This window comes from Osmerus mordax, chromosome 22 (assembly GCF_038355195.1).
Source record: "Osmerus mordax isolate fOsmMor3 chromosome 22, fOsmMor3.pri, whole genome shotgun sequence".
NCBI classification, from domain to species: domain Eukaryota; kingdom Metazoa; phylum Chordata; class Actinopteri; order Osmeriformes; family Osmeridae; genus Osmerus; species Osmerus mordax.
In genome coordinates this window covers 3356919-3371912 of record NC_090071.1, presented here as the reverse complement: position 1 = coordinate 3371912, position 14994 = coordinate 3356919, and the positions used below count along the sequence as shown (strand labels likewise).

Genomic DNA, 14994 nt, shown 5'->3' with positions numbered 1-14994 from the left:
GTCACAGATAGCAACTTACCACCAAGGAATATTATCATTCTCAGAGTTGTACACTATGTCATTTTCAAAGACACTTTTTGAGAACGTGCAGCAATAGAATCAAAATAATTCAAGTTATAAACAAAAGACTTGCTTATGTAAATTGTTTCCATGACGCCCTTGACAACACGCAAAACAAGTTGTGGGTCTGTACTTATTAGTGGGGAACACTTACATGAGAAGGCATTCTAGCCAAACCCATCGACTTTAAATCCCAAATCCTCAACCTGCAAGACTACAGAATGACCCCCTTCAGATTTCTCTCTCCCTTCCTCTCCCTCTCCCTCTCTCTCTGTCTCTTTCTCCCCCCTCTCCCTCTCCCTCTTTCTCTCTGTGTCTCTATCTCCCCCCTCTCCCTCCCTCTCTCTCTCCTCTCTCTGTCTCTTTCTCCCCCCTCTCCCTCCTTCTCTCCCTCCCTCTCTCTCTCCCTCTCTCTCTGTCTCTTTCTCCCCCCTCTCCCTCCCTCTCTCCTCTCTCTGTCTCTTTTTCCCCCCTCTCCCTCCGTCTCTCTCTCTCCCTCTTACTGTAACTTTCTAACCCCCCCCCCCACTCTCTCTCTCCCTCTCTCTGTCTTTTTCTCAACCCCTCTCTCTCTTTTCCTCTCTCTCTTTCTCATCCTCTCTTCCTCTCTCTGTCTCTTTCTCACCCTCTCGCCCTCTCTCTTTCCTTCTCTCTCTGTCTCTCTCCCCCCTATCCCTGTCTCTCTGTCTCTTTCTCTTCCCCTCTCTCTCTCTCTCTCTCTCTCTCTCTCTCTCTCTCTCTCTCTCTCTCTATCTCTATCTCTCTCTTTCTCACTCTCTCTCTGTCTCTCCCCCCTCTCCTTCTCTCGCTCTCTCTCTCGCTCCTTCTCTCGCTCCTTCCACTCTTTACTCTGAGGTGTCCATGACTCACAGCACCACAACACACTACAAGTCAACCAACAAACAATCTAAGAGGAGAAAAAAAAACAAAAAAAAAACAACACTACCTGAGAGGGAAGTGTTGAATGTGTCATCAGTGCAATCAGAGGTCCATCTACATATATTCACACTCAATCACCTGTTTCCTCTCAAACACCCCCAGGCAGCAGTGAGACAGCCAGCCAAACTGAAGAGGACTGAATAGATTAAGGCCCGAAAAAAACAAAAGTGCAATCACTTGGTTATGGAATCAAGGAATGAAGAAATGCATACCCAGTGAACTGTTGCCAGATGAAAATGTAAATCCCTTAGTCATAACTCTGACTTTTAAGAGAGTCTGGCAGAGGAATTGAACCTGTTAACCTGGGAGAGGATGTAGAGCACAGTGCTGTAACTCGTAGGCACGATTTTTACATCTTTTAGATGTACATTTTTTCCCTTCTGCCTTAGTGTGTCAATAGAAGAGACCCATACTACACAGAGTCAAGTGTTTTCATTTCATAATTTCGAAAAGCATTTTACGAGACTTTTGCTCAGTATGAGATCAACTGACCTGATTCAGGCACAGTAGTTCTACCAGGGTTTATAGTCTGTCACTAATGTGGCCTGTTTAAGAGCAGTAGAATAACCTGTCTTCAGTAATAACCGGACGTCAGTACAGTACAATCATGAAGAGCAGGAAAAGGACGTGTAAGTCTTCTTTTTTTTAAGACGTCTTATAAAGCTATTTCTGTCATAGCGGGAGACAGATCAGAGAGGGAAAAGAAAGATCGTCAGACAGAGAGAGAGAGAGAATGTGTGTGTGAGAGAGAAAAGACAGATTGTCAGAGAGAAAGAGAGAGACAGAGAGAGAGAGAGAATGTGTGTGTGAGAGAGAAAGAGAGAGAGACAGGGAAGACAGACAGAGTATGTGTCTGTGAGCAAGAGAGAGAAAAACAGATAGAGAGAGCGAGAAAGAGAGCAAAATACATCAGAGAGAAATAGAAATATAGAGGGCAAGAGAGTGTAGAGTGACAGAGACAAAGAGAGAAAGAGAGAGTGACAGAGAGAGATTGGGAACAAATAGCCCAACAACAAAAACCAAAACAGAAACATTTTAAAGGACACATTTTCTGGACCCTTCCAATAATTAAACAGTGCTGAAAACAGCTCCGGGCACTCATTTAATTTTGATATGTCTTCTACAATAAAATAATCAGATCATATAAACATTGTACTTCACCCTGTACTGAAACCATCATAGATCTCATCTTCGGATCAATGTATTAAATCTCCCTTACGCAATTTGTTTCTGTGAAAGGGTGGATATTCTCAGTAAATGTTCAGATATGAACATTAATAGGTTAAAGGTTTTGCTGACCCGGACCAAACCCCTACAGCAAATTTCCCCTGCCTAGAAACAACCCCTAGAGCTGTACAGTGCAATGGGTCAAGGAACATGTACCCCATAGGCATATATGGTCTATGGTGTATAGATCTAGGGGCAGACAGTGGGGAAGTATCCCCACCAAAGTCAAGAGACCATTGATTTGTCCCCACTCACAGTTAGCAGCAAAGCTAGTGTTATAATATTAGAGTGATCAAGTAATTGTCCCCCATCTATGTTCAAACTAAACCAACTGCACACCCCCAACACTGCCCAATAGGTGCAGGGTTAGCAATTCTACAGGAACATGGCCCCTTTGTGGAAATCTCTGAAATTCAGGAGGAATTCTTAGAAGACTCGTGCCACATTGGAATGGGAGATTAGAACACCAGATAGCACATTCTGCTGACCTGAGGACTTCCAAGTTCTTCTTCTTTCTCTCTCATTTTCTCAGGGAATATGATTATTCTGCAGGTCAGAGGGAAGTCAGGTTTCAAATTCCAGTTGGTTGAGCGCTAGCAGCTTTTCTGCAAGTGACCATATAGATGAGGTCAACCTTTAAAGCCTATATTTATTTATTTACTTTCAAATGTATTTCCCTCACCCTCTCTCTCCCTCTCTCTCCCTCCCTCTCCCTCCCTCTCCTACTCAAATGCAGACTAAGCTGCGCTGGCGGTCTTCAGAGTGTACGGATTAAGCAGAGTTAGGCCCACTTTCCATAGATACGTTGGCACTGCACTTTGAAATCCACCCTCCCTCTCTCTTTCACACTCTCGTTTGCTCTCTGCAGCTGGTGGTTGAGAAGATGGACTCAGGGTCACACTGTGCCGGACTGAGAAAGAGAGGCCTGGCAGACGAAGCTCTGATGTGCGTGTATAACATTATACGGTGCACACATGCATACTGACATATATACAAAGAGTATCCAGTCAATGAAGTGTGGGAGAGAGATTTGCTTCAAGGGTGATGTCGACATTACATTCCACACATTCATATACCTTAGTGGTAGGAAGAGAGGCTGCAATCAAACCTGTGGACTGTAGCTCAACATCCTTGGTCAAATATGATTCAGAGTTCTGAGTAGTGATATGAGTCAACAATTATATGAGTTGAAATGATTTAGTATCTTCTCATAAAGTGATTTGAGATGAGATGCTATTTGAATGTTTTCACAAACTGTTTTTCACTTGTCCAATATCCATTACGAGTGGCTGGCCGAGGAACACACAATCCCCCGTGAAGGCAAAGGAATTCAAAACGAGAAGGAATTAATCTCTTTGAAACATTTATTATGAAATCAAACAAGGCTTTAAGAAACAGGGGATGAGGGTCTTGCATATTACGGATGCAAAACGAGTGAACAACATGTTTTGGATGGAGAGATTACAGTACATCGAGCAATAAAAAAAGCAGGGCAATAAAAGAAAAGATATAAACAAAAAGCAAAGTCCAATATTGTATGACACAGCACATTAGGCAATATTACCAGGAGTTCAATTTACATAAAACATGTCTTGTTATAATATATACAGTATAGATTTCCATGGGTGTGGTGTACAGTGGTGGTGAGATGGGTCGGAGTGGCAGGGCAGTCAATGACAGTCACAACTCAAGTCAAGTGTGTGACTCGGTTTTGCTTTCGGTGGCTTTGGCAGCAGCGTGTCATTGTGTGACTATTAGTTTAGACAGGCGTACACACACACACACACACACATACACACATGCTCGCACACACACGTACACACACACACGCTGGTATCATGTTGTCCTCTGAAGGGAGGTCACGTCAACAGAGACATCCCTCCTCCCCTTAAGAGCTGGGAGATTAGGAGGGGATAAGGCCGGGGGATGTGTAGGAGCGTGTGTGTGGCGAAGGGGGGAGAGGGGCGGTTTCTGGAACACATGGCCCCCCTTCTGTAAAAAACACCAGAATGTTGAGGGGAACACACTTCAGCTGCACTCACCCCGGTACAACACGTGGACTAACCGGTCTGGACAGGTGGGGTGGGGGGTGGGGGGTGGGGGGGTGGGGGAGTTGGTGTGGGGGGGGGGGGGGGTGAGTTGGGGTGGGGGGGGGGGCAGTGGGGTGAATAGAGTGGGTGAAACTGGTGGGGGAGGAGGGGGGGGTGTATTGTTTTACTCAGTGCAGTAGTATAATCTTCGAGAGTATTTTTTGCAGTCATCTTACATAAAAGCAAGCAGGCAAGAAACATTTTCTTCTACCCTCTACTCCAGTCTAAACCATTTCAGGAAAAAAGGTGAGTGGGGAAAAAAATGATCCAAATGAGTTTTTTTTGATGCCCTAAGAGTGAATATTTACGGTTGTTGTTACTCTGTTTTATTACATTATAACCATGCAGTGTTCAAATAAACAGTATGAAGCAATATTAGAAAACTGCCATGTAGACCTGATTGAGAGGCCAACAAATTTGGTAAATGTGCTTGCCAGATTAGCAAAAGCATGAAGAGATGAATAAATTAATGACAGTCACACAAAAGCTCCCATAAACTAAAAAAGTTTGTGAGTGCAGAACGTTTTTCACAAAGCAAGTCCCTCTGGGTCCACATTATCAATCAATTTGCTTCATGAAATGACAAAGAGATGGATGGTGCTGACTTTTCTGGCTTGTCAGATGAATGAGACTGCCAGGCGACATTGATGAACACACATACACACACACACCAATACATACACACACGCACACTACATCTCTCTCTCTCTCTTACACACATAAACACACATACATAACTGATTAAAAACATGACTAATGACGCGTCATGCTTGAGCTTGGTTTGACAGCAGCAATCTGATATTTGGTCCTGATGAGTGAAAAGATGTTTCTATGACGATCCATGGATGGATGGATACATGGTGACTTGGGAGAGGGAGATAAATATAGGAGGACTAAACATCATTAAATTCCTGGTAATTTGCCATGGTCTGTGTTACAGTCAGTCTGCTCATAATAGCTTTTGGGTGAACAAAGAGACAACACTTTAAAACGGAAAGACTCGCACTGTAGAACTGGTCAGAATAACAACAAAAAAAGTTACATAAATAGACATGAATATAACTCCATTGTCCAGAAAGAACCTTGACAGGGAGTTTAAATGTATGTTCTTGTTTGGCCAAGGCTGGTCTACAGTAAATTATCCCTTAGGTCAAACCGGTCTCTTCTAGGTGGTACAGTAAAACATCCACCATCTAATACAGGTCGGACCAACAATCCATTTGAACTCCTTTTCAACCCAACAGGGCTTGAAGGGCCAAACGTTTACAGAAATCTTGTGTTACTTATGTGGAAAGACCTTGAGGCATCTTAGCATGATCTTTTCACAACAAACTCCACTTCAAAGAGCTTATGTGATGGTGTGAGGTTATGATTGTTATCGATTCATTGTTCTTCATCCACTGTTGTTGTTGGTGTCTCCCAATGAGAAATAATTGAAATAATTGAAAGACTTGCTGTCTTTCGTTGACGATTAATAAATTGAATTAAATTACTTTGAAATTGTGACTTTTTTCTTTCTCATGTACGTAGTTTGACTCCACACACACACACATACTAACCAGACCATCGCTTCCTACAGTAACTATCTACGGAGTTCCCTCTCAACCAGAACCTTCTTCATAAGCAATGTGGCAGACCTAGGCAGAGCAAATGCATAAATAATGAAGAGATGATCATTCAGGACACTTTGCTACGATAAGAAGCATCGTTGAGGGGGAGACACAGTCTTGTCTGGGAGCAAGGAGCAGGCTGCTTCGTTCAGCAACGGTTGCATGCCCCTCATCTCTCTATGTCTTTGTTTCTGTCTCCCTTTCTTTCTCTCTCTTGAACTCTCTTTGTCTCTCATTCTCTCTTTTTCTCTCTCCCTGTACCACCGAGCTCTGTGTCAGCAGAACTCCGAAGATATCGCAACAGACTTCCCCCTCAGGTGCAATATTGTCATCGTCCATTAATCTTCTCAAACTCTTTGCCCTGCCGCCATCCATGGGAGACCTCCCCCCCCTCTCCCTCCCCTCCACACACTAATCCCCCCCTTATTAATGTGGCAAATGAACCCACGCAAGAAGGACCACTCCCTCCAGGCAGCACAATTACAATGTTCTGTTACGACAGGAGCCTCGCCAGGCCTAGCGCTTGTCTGTCTCCACAGCACGTCCGCTTACTGGAGAGGTGGAGAGTGATCCAGGAATGCATAGCTTAGGCCCCCCCCCAACTCCCCCTCTCCCACACACACACACACACACACACAGACGCACCCATACACACATACTCTTTAAAATCCTGTCAGTCTTCCTTCCTTTCAGCGCTCACGTCGGCCTTTTCGACTGTCTCTTGTATGTGGGGGGAGGTTCCTCATTGTAAAAGATAGGACTGTCTAGGGTTTATTGAAAATATAGAACGACACAGAAATTCAGGTCAGAGGCTGGCTTTTTCTTCCAACAGCAAATAGAAGTTTGATGGCTGCTATTGATTCTATCTGAGCAGGAGAGACATTGGAGGCAGAGGAAACTGGAGGCAGAGCAAACATGCTTTGTACAATGTGATAACGATATCCATCAGTATGCTACTCCAACCATTATTTCAACTGAGGTTATGCCTACATCCAGCGGTACAACACCGTACTCTAAGTGTAGTTTCACCTCCACATCCCAAACTACTTCCAAATGTTATTTCGATAATGTTGTTTTAAGATCTTTTTTTCTCAACACAGCGAATGGGAAGAGAATGAACACAGCAGAGACAGTGAAGGAATTTGAGTCTTGTTTGTGGAGGTGATGGTCTGACTGGGGCACAAAAGACTGTGCCACAATGAGAGCATTTTAGTTTTACTCTGCTCTCTGTATTTCCACGCTATGTCCTAACCTTTAGATAAAAGGATAAAAAGACCATTCATATTAGCACATTTTTGGTTCAGGGCTTTGCAATGTTAAGCATAGTTGGGAATCCTGTGGAGAGAATGTCTGTAGAGATACAGACAATGTGAAGTTTAATCAATAAGTTAGATGTTTCATACACATCTCCATTGACCACTTAAACCCTTGCTACTCCCCAAACATCCATTCGAGGTCATCCCCTGCATTTTTGTGTCTCCCCTTAAACAAGTAATTCAATGGGAGAATAGACCTGATAGCCAAAATTATGCTCACACAAGTAGTTTCCTGGGTCCTGGTATATTTGTTGCAGCAGCATGAAACTAGGGCAATGTTTGTTTCCCCTCACTCTTATTTACACTAATACTGGTCCCTAAGGGTGGATGAAACATGGAAAAGTAGATAACAAATATTCCCTTTGCGCTATCAACAAAGTTTGCGGTGCTGCTTTAGACCTGATTCAACAGGGCATTGGTTACAGTTACTAAGGCCGCATTGCAGCTCAATATTTAATTCGTTTATAGTAAAGAATAACTAAATTAATTAGATTTCCAGTGCAAATCGAATTCCTGGCAGCATACTTTCAGAACAGAGTGGCCTTTCAAGTTGTTTAAGAAGGCAAACAGGTTGGGTATGCCTAAAGGTGGCAATACAATAACTCCATTGTTATCAGGCAAAATCTCTGAAGTCTTATGGTGGTGTGGACCTTTTAAAATTCACAGCAAATGAATGACTAGTTGTTTCTAAAAGCCTGTTGGGTACTCCCTGGGAATCCGTGATGTAAATAACCTACTTAAATTTGAAAAAGAATATGTCCCCTGTCAAGGACACAGCTCACAACACAAAAGGATTGTTTATATGCCCCTCGGCCTCGTTTGTTTCAAATTATTGATTGCTATGACTTATATTGAGTTGTTGAATGATGGAGTGAACCAATGAGGAGTTATGCTTACACACACTGTCATAGCTCGTGTCCTCTGCCTCCAAGACCAACCCTTCCCCATCAAGCCTCCATTCTATAGCCCCCCCTCTCTCTCTCGCTCTCTCTCTCTCTCTCACATACTCACACACACACAGAGGTACACACACACCAGCACACAAACACCAACACACACATGCACACGTAGGCATACACACACAAGCGCGCACACCAAACACACACAAACACACACACACACACACACACAAGACCCTGGATAACACCATCAGACTTTGAATGGCTCTTTTGTTTGCTGCCTCTCACTAGGCAGTGCAGAGAAAATGTTAAAGACAACCTCAGATGTAGTAACCCAGAGCTGTGCATCAATAGGACTCACACAGTGTCACTGCTGTAAAGCCAAGCTCTTTCTCTCTCTCTCTTCCTCTCTCTCGCTCTCCCTCTCTTTCAGAAAGATCTTATCACTCACATCTTTGCCATTATCAATCTGCAGTCACACCTCTCTACTGTTAAGTTGTAAGTATTTGACTAAGAACTGCCCCCCTTTTTCTTCCTCTCCTTGCACCACTGCCAGGAAATATCAAGCAGAACAACAGTGCCCCCTACAGGTACAGTTCCCTCCCCCTCCTCCCTCTCCTCCTCCTCCTCCTCCTCCCCTGACACAGGCTCTCCTTCCTCTGCTTGGTCTCCCGTCTCCTGTCCTCTCTTCTCTCATCCTCTCTCTCTTTCTCTCCCTCTCCTCCCTTTCTCCTCCTTGCACTCCATCTCCCCGTGTGCGTTCCATTAGATTAATACTGCGTGTTGCGTTGGGTGCTTTATTAGAGGCAAAATTAATAAGGCTTTGATAAAAAGCATCATGGATTAGGTTGAAATTTGAGGCTCATTATTGGCTAATCCTTTTTGAATTGGATGTGTATCAGGTTCTACACAGGCCTCAGTTAGTTTGCTGGTGTGCTTCCAGAGAAAGATTATTAATCTGAGTTTGTTTAGCAATCCGATACTGACACTAGAAGTTCTATCACATGCAGTGTAATCATTACCAGCGGTTACATGGTCATTATCATCACTTTAAGTGTCAGGAAAAGGTAATGATGTTGTATGTTGCAATAATGTATATAAAAAAAGAAACATAAAATAATGTACACACTCAGACTACTATGAGGAAAAAGGTGAAACATCAAGTAATTTGTTTTGAAGACAAAGAGGAAATGATAGAGTGGTTCAAAGAATAACAACTTCTTAGATAAGGAATGCAGTTTTTGATCTCTACTTTTTTTGTGTTGTTGCTAATCAGTTGGGTTTTTTTTTATAAAACAAATTTTTTTAAATGGTGATCTGAGTAGAAAGGTAAGAAAAAAATGTTTCTTTCACAAATGTAAGGGCATTGCATCTTCGTACCATTAGAAATCTCACAACATGTTGGTACATTTCATCAACACCTTTGAATCACTGCTGTTGAGCATGGAAAGCCTTATAGGATCTGCCTACATTATACACATTTGATTGGATCACATCCTAATCATCTAAAAACCAAGCATTAGAAGCCTTTAGCAGGACCAGTAAGGAGTATTTACGTGATGTTTCAGTCCATACCTAAACTCAAACAGGATGGATTCATTGTTCATGGTCTTTTTGGTTTTTAAATACAAGAATTCAAATTTGAATTCGAAGAAAACAGCTAAGAGCTTTAGACTTGGGAGAGAAAATCTCCTCCCTTCCTCTCCTGTTGCTCTCCACAATAATCTAAGAGCAAGTCTGTATCTACGCTGGCACTTCAGCACTGTTGAACAGGACAGTTATAAGCGGTACTTATAGACCAGTAAAAGTTCTCCTTTACCTGCTGTCTGGTGTGCATGGGCCCTTTCGTCTTGAACCCTCCTTGTGAGCTGCACTCTGAGGCACTGAAGTGGTCTGAGCTGGTGGAGGATCTCTTGGAGAGGGTGTCACAACCCCCGACAAAGGTATTGTCCAATGGGAGCTCCTGAATCACGTGGTGCTTCTTCACGGAGACCGGAGTGTCGGCCTTGAGGTGGAAGGCAGACTGCGGCGAGGCGGACTTGTAGTGCCGGGCCAGGTCTGGGCTGCTGGGTTTGAAGGTGCTGGTGGGCGTGGCGTTCCAGTCGAAGCGACCCATGCCCTGCTCCTCCAGCTCAGCGGGCAGGCTGATGGTGCCGTTGATGGGCTCGTGGGCCGGGTCGTCGGGCTTGTTCTCCTCGATGGTGACGAAGTTGAGCAGCGAGCTCTTGGGCGACTTCCTTTTCTTCCGCTTCTTCTTCTTGTTCTGCTTGTTCTCCGTGTTGGGCGACATCCACTCCGCACCCTGCTTCTTCCTCTGCGCCGCCTTAAAGCGCGAGGCGTGCCGGCAGCGCAGCATCACCGTGACGAAGATGACCACGACCACCACCATGACGCCCGCCACCATGGCGATCATTATGGTCAAGTAGTCCCCGCTCTGGTACGTCTCGCTGCTCTCCCCTATGTTCCTGTCCAGAGGGGTCTCCATGGTGCGTCGTATGAGCTCGTAGATGAACGTGGCGTTGCCCACAGTGTCATTCACGTACAAGAAGACCAGAACCAGAGTGTGGAGAGATTTGGGGTATCCCAGGTCGCTGATGTTCACCACTAGCCTGTGGAGACCGATGTCCGACACGACCGGCTTCTCCTCCAGGGTGATGTTCCCGGTCACCGGGTCGATCCTGAACAACCCCTTGTTGTTGCCGCTGACGATGGTGTACTTGAGCTCAGCGTTCATGCCCGTGTCTCCGTCCACGGCGAACACCTCCGCCACCACCGACCCCGGGATGGAGGAGAGGGGCACCAGCTTGAAGGAGGTGTTGGACGGAGGGTAAATCACGATGGGGATGTTGTCGTTGACGTCGATGACGTTGATCGTGACCTTGGCGGCGGAGGAACACGGTGGACGACCGCTGTCCACCGCCCTGACGTCGAAGGTGTACGAGCTCTGTTGCTCCCTGTCGAAGGACACGTTGGACTTGATGACCCCGGAGTAAGGGTCCAGGATGAAGTTCTCGTTGTCGTTCAGGATGGAGAGCGAAACCGCCGCGTTCTCCCCGGCGTCCGAATCCGTCACGGTGATCACCCCCACCGTGCTGTATTTGGGCAGGTTCTCCGACACGAAGAACTGAAAGTGGTTGTGGGTGAATTTGGGGTTGTTGTCGTTCTCGTCCATTATGGTGACGATGACGGCTGCCTGGCTCTGGAGGGGAGGGGTCCCGTTGTCCCGAGCGGTGACTGTAAACAGGTACCTCTCCTGCTCCTCTCGGTCGAAAACCCTGGATGCCGTCAGGACCCCTGTTTTACGATCAAGATCGAAGAAAGAGGCGTTGGGCCCCAGTTGATAGACTATCTCTGCATTTTTCCCGTTGTCCTCATCAGTAGCGCTCAGGGTAGTGAGAAAAAGATCCCGTTTGTTGTTTTCCAAAAAAGACAGCTCGATAACAGGCTGGGTGAAAATTGGTGGGTTGTCATTCTCATCTTCGAGCCTCACTCGGACCAAGGCAGTCTGATTCAAGCTGGGTTTCCCTGAGTCAGAGGCCACAATTTTAAAATTGTATTCTTTTGTCCCCTCATAATCAAGCAATGCAGAGGTCTCCAGTAGATACTGGTTGTCGTAAACCGCTTTGAGGTGAAAGGGGACGTCCTTCTCGATGAAACAAATGACCTTGCCGTTGACGTCAGTGTCCTTGTCTGACACTGTAATCAAGGCAATCTTAGTATTGATAGGATCCTTTTCAGAGAGGAACACAGTGCCGTTGATGGGGCTAATAATATACCTCAGGTCCACGTTGGGTGGATTGTCATTCACATCCGTCACGTTGATGGTGATGGTGGCTCTGGCAGGACTGGAGCTGCCGTCGCTAGCCAGCACAGACAGCTTGTGTATGGCCGTCTCCTCCCTGTCCAGAGGCCTCTGCACGGTGATAAGGCCGGACGTGGTGTTCAATGCGAAGAGTCTCTTAGTGGCAGGAGACACCTGGGTCCCAAACACGTATCTGATCTCTGCGTTAGCCCCCACATCTGCGTCCGTAGCCTGGAGCTGGACCACGGACGTGCCGATGGGGGAATTCTCGGGAATGTGCGCCTCCATCTGACTCTCTTTGAACACGGGTCTGTTGTCATTGACGTCGGTGACGGTAACCTGGAGGATGGCGGTGCTGGACTTCTGGGGGCTCCCGCCGTCCTCCACCTTGATCTTCATCACGTACGTGTCCTTCTGCTCGCGGTCCAAGTTCTGCTGCACGATGAGCTGCGGCCACTTCTCTCCCTCGGGCGTCTCTACGATGTCCAGGCCGAAGGCGCTCTGGCCGTTCACCAGCTCGTACTTGTGGACGCTGTTGGGCCCCGTGTCGGGGTCGGTGGCGGAAGGGATGGCGAAGCGGCTGTTGATGAGCGTGTTCTCCGGGATGGAGATGTTGATGACGGGGGACGGGAACATGGGCGCGTTGTCGTTGGTGTCCTTGACGACGATCTTGATTTTTATCAGCCGGAAGTAGTCATTGGGTAGGATGACCACCTCGATCTCGAAGGAGCACTCGCTCTCCTCGAAGGAGGGACCGGGGCAGAGCCTCTCCCTGTCGATACGGTTGGAGGTGGTGAAGATCTCGCCCGTACTGCTGAGAACTCTGAGGAGAGGGTTGTCCCCGGCTTTCGACACCAGCCTGTACACCAGATTAGCACTCGCTCCAGTGGCAGCATTTGTATGGGAGATGTTCAAGTCCTTTGGTATGTTTCCAATGAGGACATTCTCCTGCAGCTCCTCCCTTATGGGATAGATCAGTTCTTGGGCTATCGCAGGGTCTAGCCAGAAGCAGGCAACAAGAGCAGCCAACAGGTAAAAATCCTTTAGATCCATGGTTACTGGACAACGTTGCTTTTAACCTCCAGGATTCAAACACTTTTCCCCCGTGTAGCTTTGTTACAATGAGGGATTCATGAAATCTTGCATACAAGGGAGAGAAGACTCCGCACACAGCCCTATGAATAAATGAGAGTGACAATTACAATTATGATATATAAAAACATATGTCTTATTTAACATCTTATTCCTTGTTTTGGGTCTCCCTGGTCTTCACCCCTCAAATTTAACACAGAAAATCCACTATATTTTTTACAGAATCAACAGCAGATGAGGGCAATGAAACCAACGTACGTCTCCAATACTCGGTGGCAAGTAAATTACCAGTTATTTCCCTCCGACTCGGGTTTAGCGTGTCTAATCTACCCTCCGTCCGTTCCATCCAGAAGCTTATGATAAGATAACACTGCACCAACCATTAAGGCAGCCATTCAAGTCTCTCACTTATCCCCGTCTCCCTAGACCTTGCACATTATGTCCATAACGACTCATTTTAACGCCTCCTAGGCTACATGCACTCGGCTAACTTGAGAGACCGGTGGAAGGCATTCATTATACTTAAATGATTAAGATTCATAAAATTAAATTAGGCAATGTGCGAGTTCCTAACGAGTGAATTCGAGTTTACCGACGCAAGAGGCACAATTACATTTATATTTCAATTTAGGGCAATATTATGTCCTTACCGTATCCAAAAGAAATCCCTTTTAGCGCGTGAGGGTACCCGAATGAGTCTGCCGTTTTCACAGGCTGCAGTTGAACCCAGCCTTCTCCCGTACAATCCCTATATTGCTTGATCAATAGGAAAATGCAAGGTAATTCCAGTATAAATATATCCTACGGTCGATACGTTAGATGCGTCCAAATCAGACACGATAAATGTTTGGTTCCATTGACAACCCAAACAGTCGCAGTTCAGAGTAAAACTGCGAGGGGGGAAATTCTCTTTTTTTGTAATTCACAGTCCGTTTTGTCATTAAACTTCCATGAAGAGCAGTGCTCTGTCTACACATAACCTAGTAAACTGCGGTAGTCAATGAAGCTTCATAACGAACGCTGCCAGGTGATCAGTGGCGCACGGAGTGGTCCTTAGAACAAACGGTCCCGTAAAGTCATTCCGCATCTCCCGTATCTTCCATGTAAGATGCACTTAACAGTGGCACCGGACAACCTGTTTAGCTCAGTCCCTCCATGTAGAATGCAAGATCGGTGCTTGCTTGTCCCATTATGTGTCAAGTTCAAATAGGATCCGTTTAGATAGCGTCTCCAATTGTGGCATATATTTAAAGACCAAAAAAAACACGTCAAAAAGCTCTCAGTTTCAGAAGTCTGATTCAATCCGTGATAAGCGGTATCAAATCCATTAGCTTGCTGAAGAATGGTGTGCGCCGTTTATCCTCACTCTCTCCTTCTGGAACTGAATATATTGCACTAACTCTGAGTTAGCCCACGGGGGGGAGGGGGGGGGGGTTGAAGTACACCACATCGACGCCCCCTACTCTCGTCATTGGACTCCCTCTCTATTACAGTTGCGAGGAAGGGCTGAGCTGAGAGATGATTGGTTTGAACTAACGTCACTTACCGAGACAGAACAGTCCCTGATGAAACGCTCGTGAGGCGCTGCTGGGGGATGCGGAGATGCATAACCGAAAGCCTCGGGCCGGTGTAGGCAATACGGAGATGGAGAGGAAACACCGGCCTCTTCTAAATCTGTGTTGCTGGTGTATTTAGTATGTTATATCGTCTCTGTGCATAGATTTGTAGATACAGCTATGTCGTGTGATCAGGAACAGTGAGGTAGCCTGAGCAATAAGACAACAAAACAATGCGCATCGATTAAAAGCCAGTAATTGAACAAGGACATTGCTGAACGCATACCATAAAATAGTAATTCTGAATGTGAGGTGTGTTTTTTTTATACATCCTATCACATTCAGAATGAGCAAACTTCAAGTCAATCGTGAATGAAATTCGACAATGGGTCTTGCAATGCGC

General features: G+C 45.8%; 1 protein-coding gene across 2 annotated transcripts in view; it reads right to left on the bottom strand.

Annotated features, from left to right (window-relative positions):
• Window positions 1–12996, bottom strand: part of LOC136966370 (protocadherin-9) — a 136671-nt gene extending 123675 nt beyond the window's left edge. Inside the window, exons 1-3 of one of the 2 annotated variants that reach the window (XM_067260870.1) lie at window positions 9965–12996; window positions 9507–9513; window positions 8390–8408 (exon numbers count right to left, since the gene is read on the bottom strand). In XM_067260870.1, the coding sequence (XP_067116971.1) occupies window positions 8390–8408; window positions 9507–9513; window positions 9965–12996 (3058 nt within the window). Of the gene's footprint in view, window positions 1–8389; window positions 8409–9506; window positions 9514–9960 lie in introns of both variants that reach the window. The other variant, XM_067260871.1, reaches the window with a different exon arrangement.
• Between the last annotated feature and the right edge of the window lie 1998 nt (window positions 12997–14994).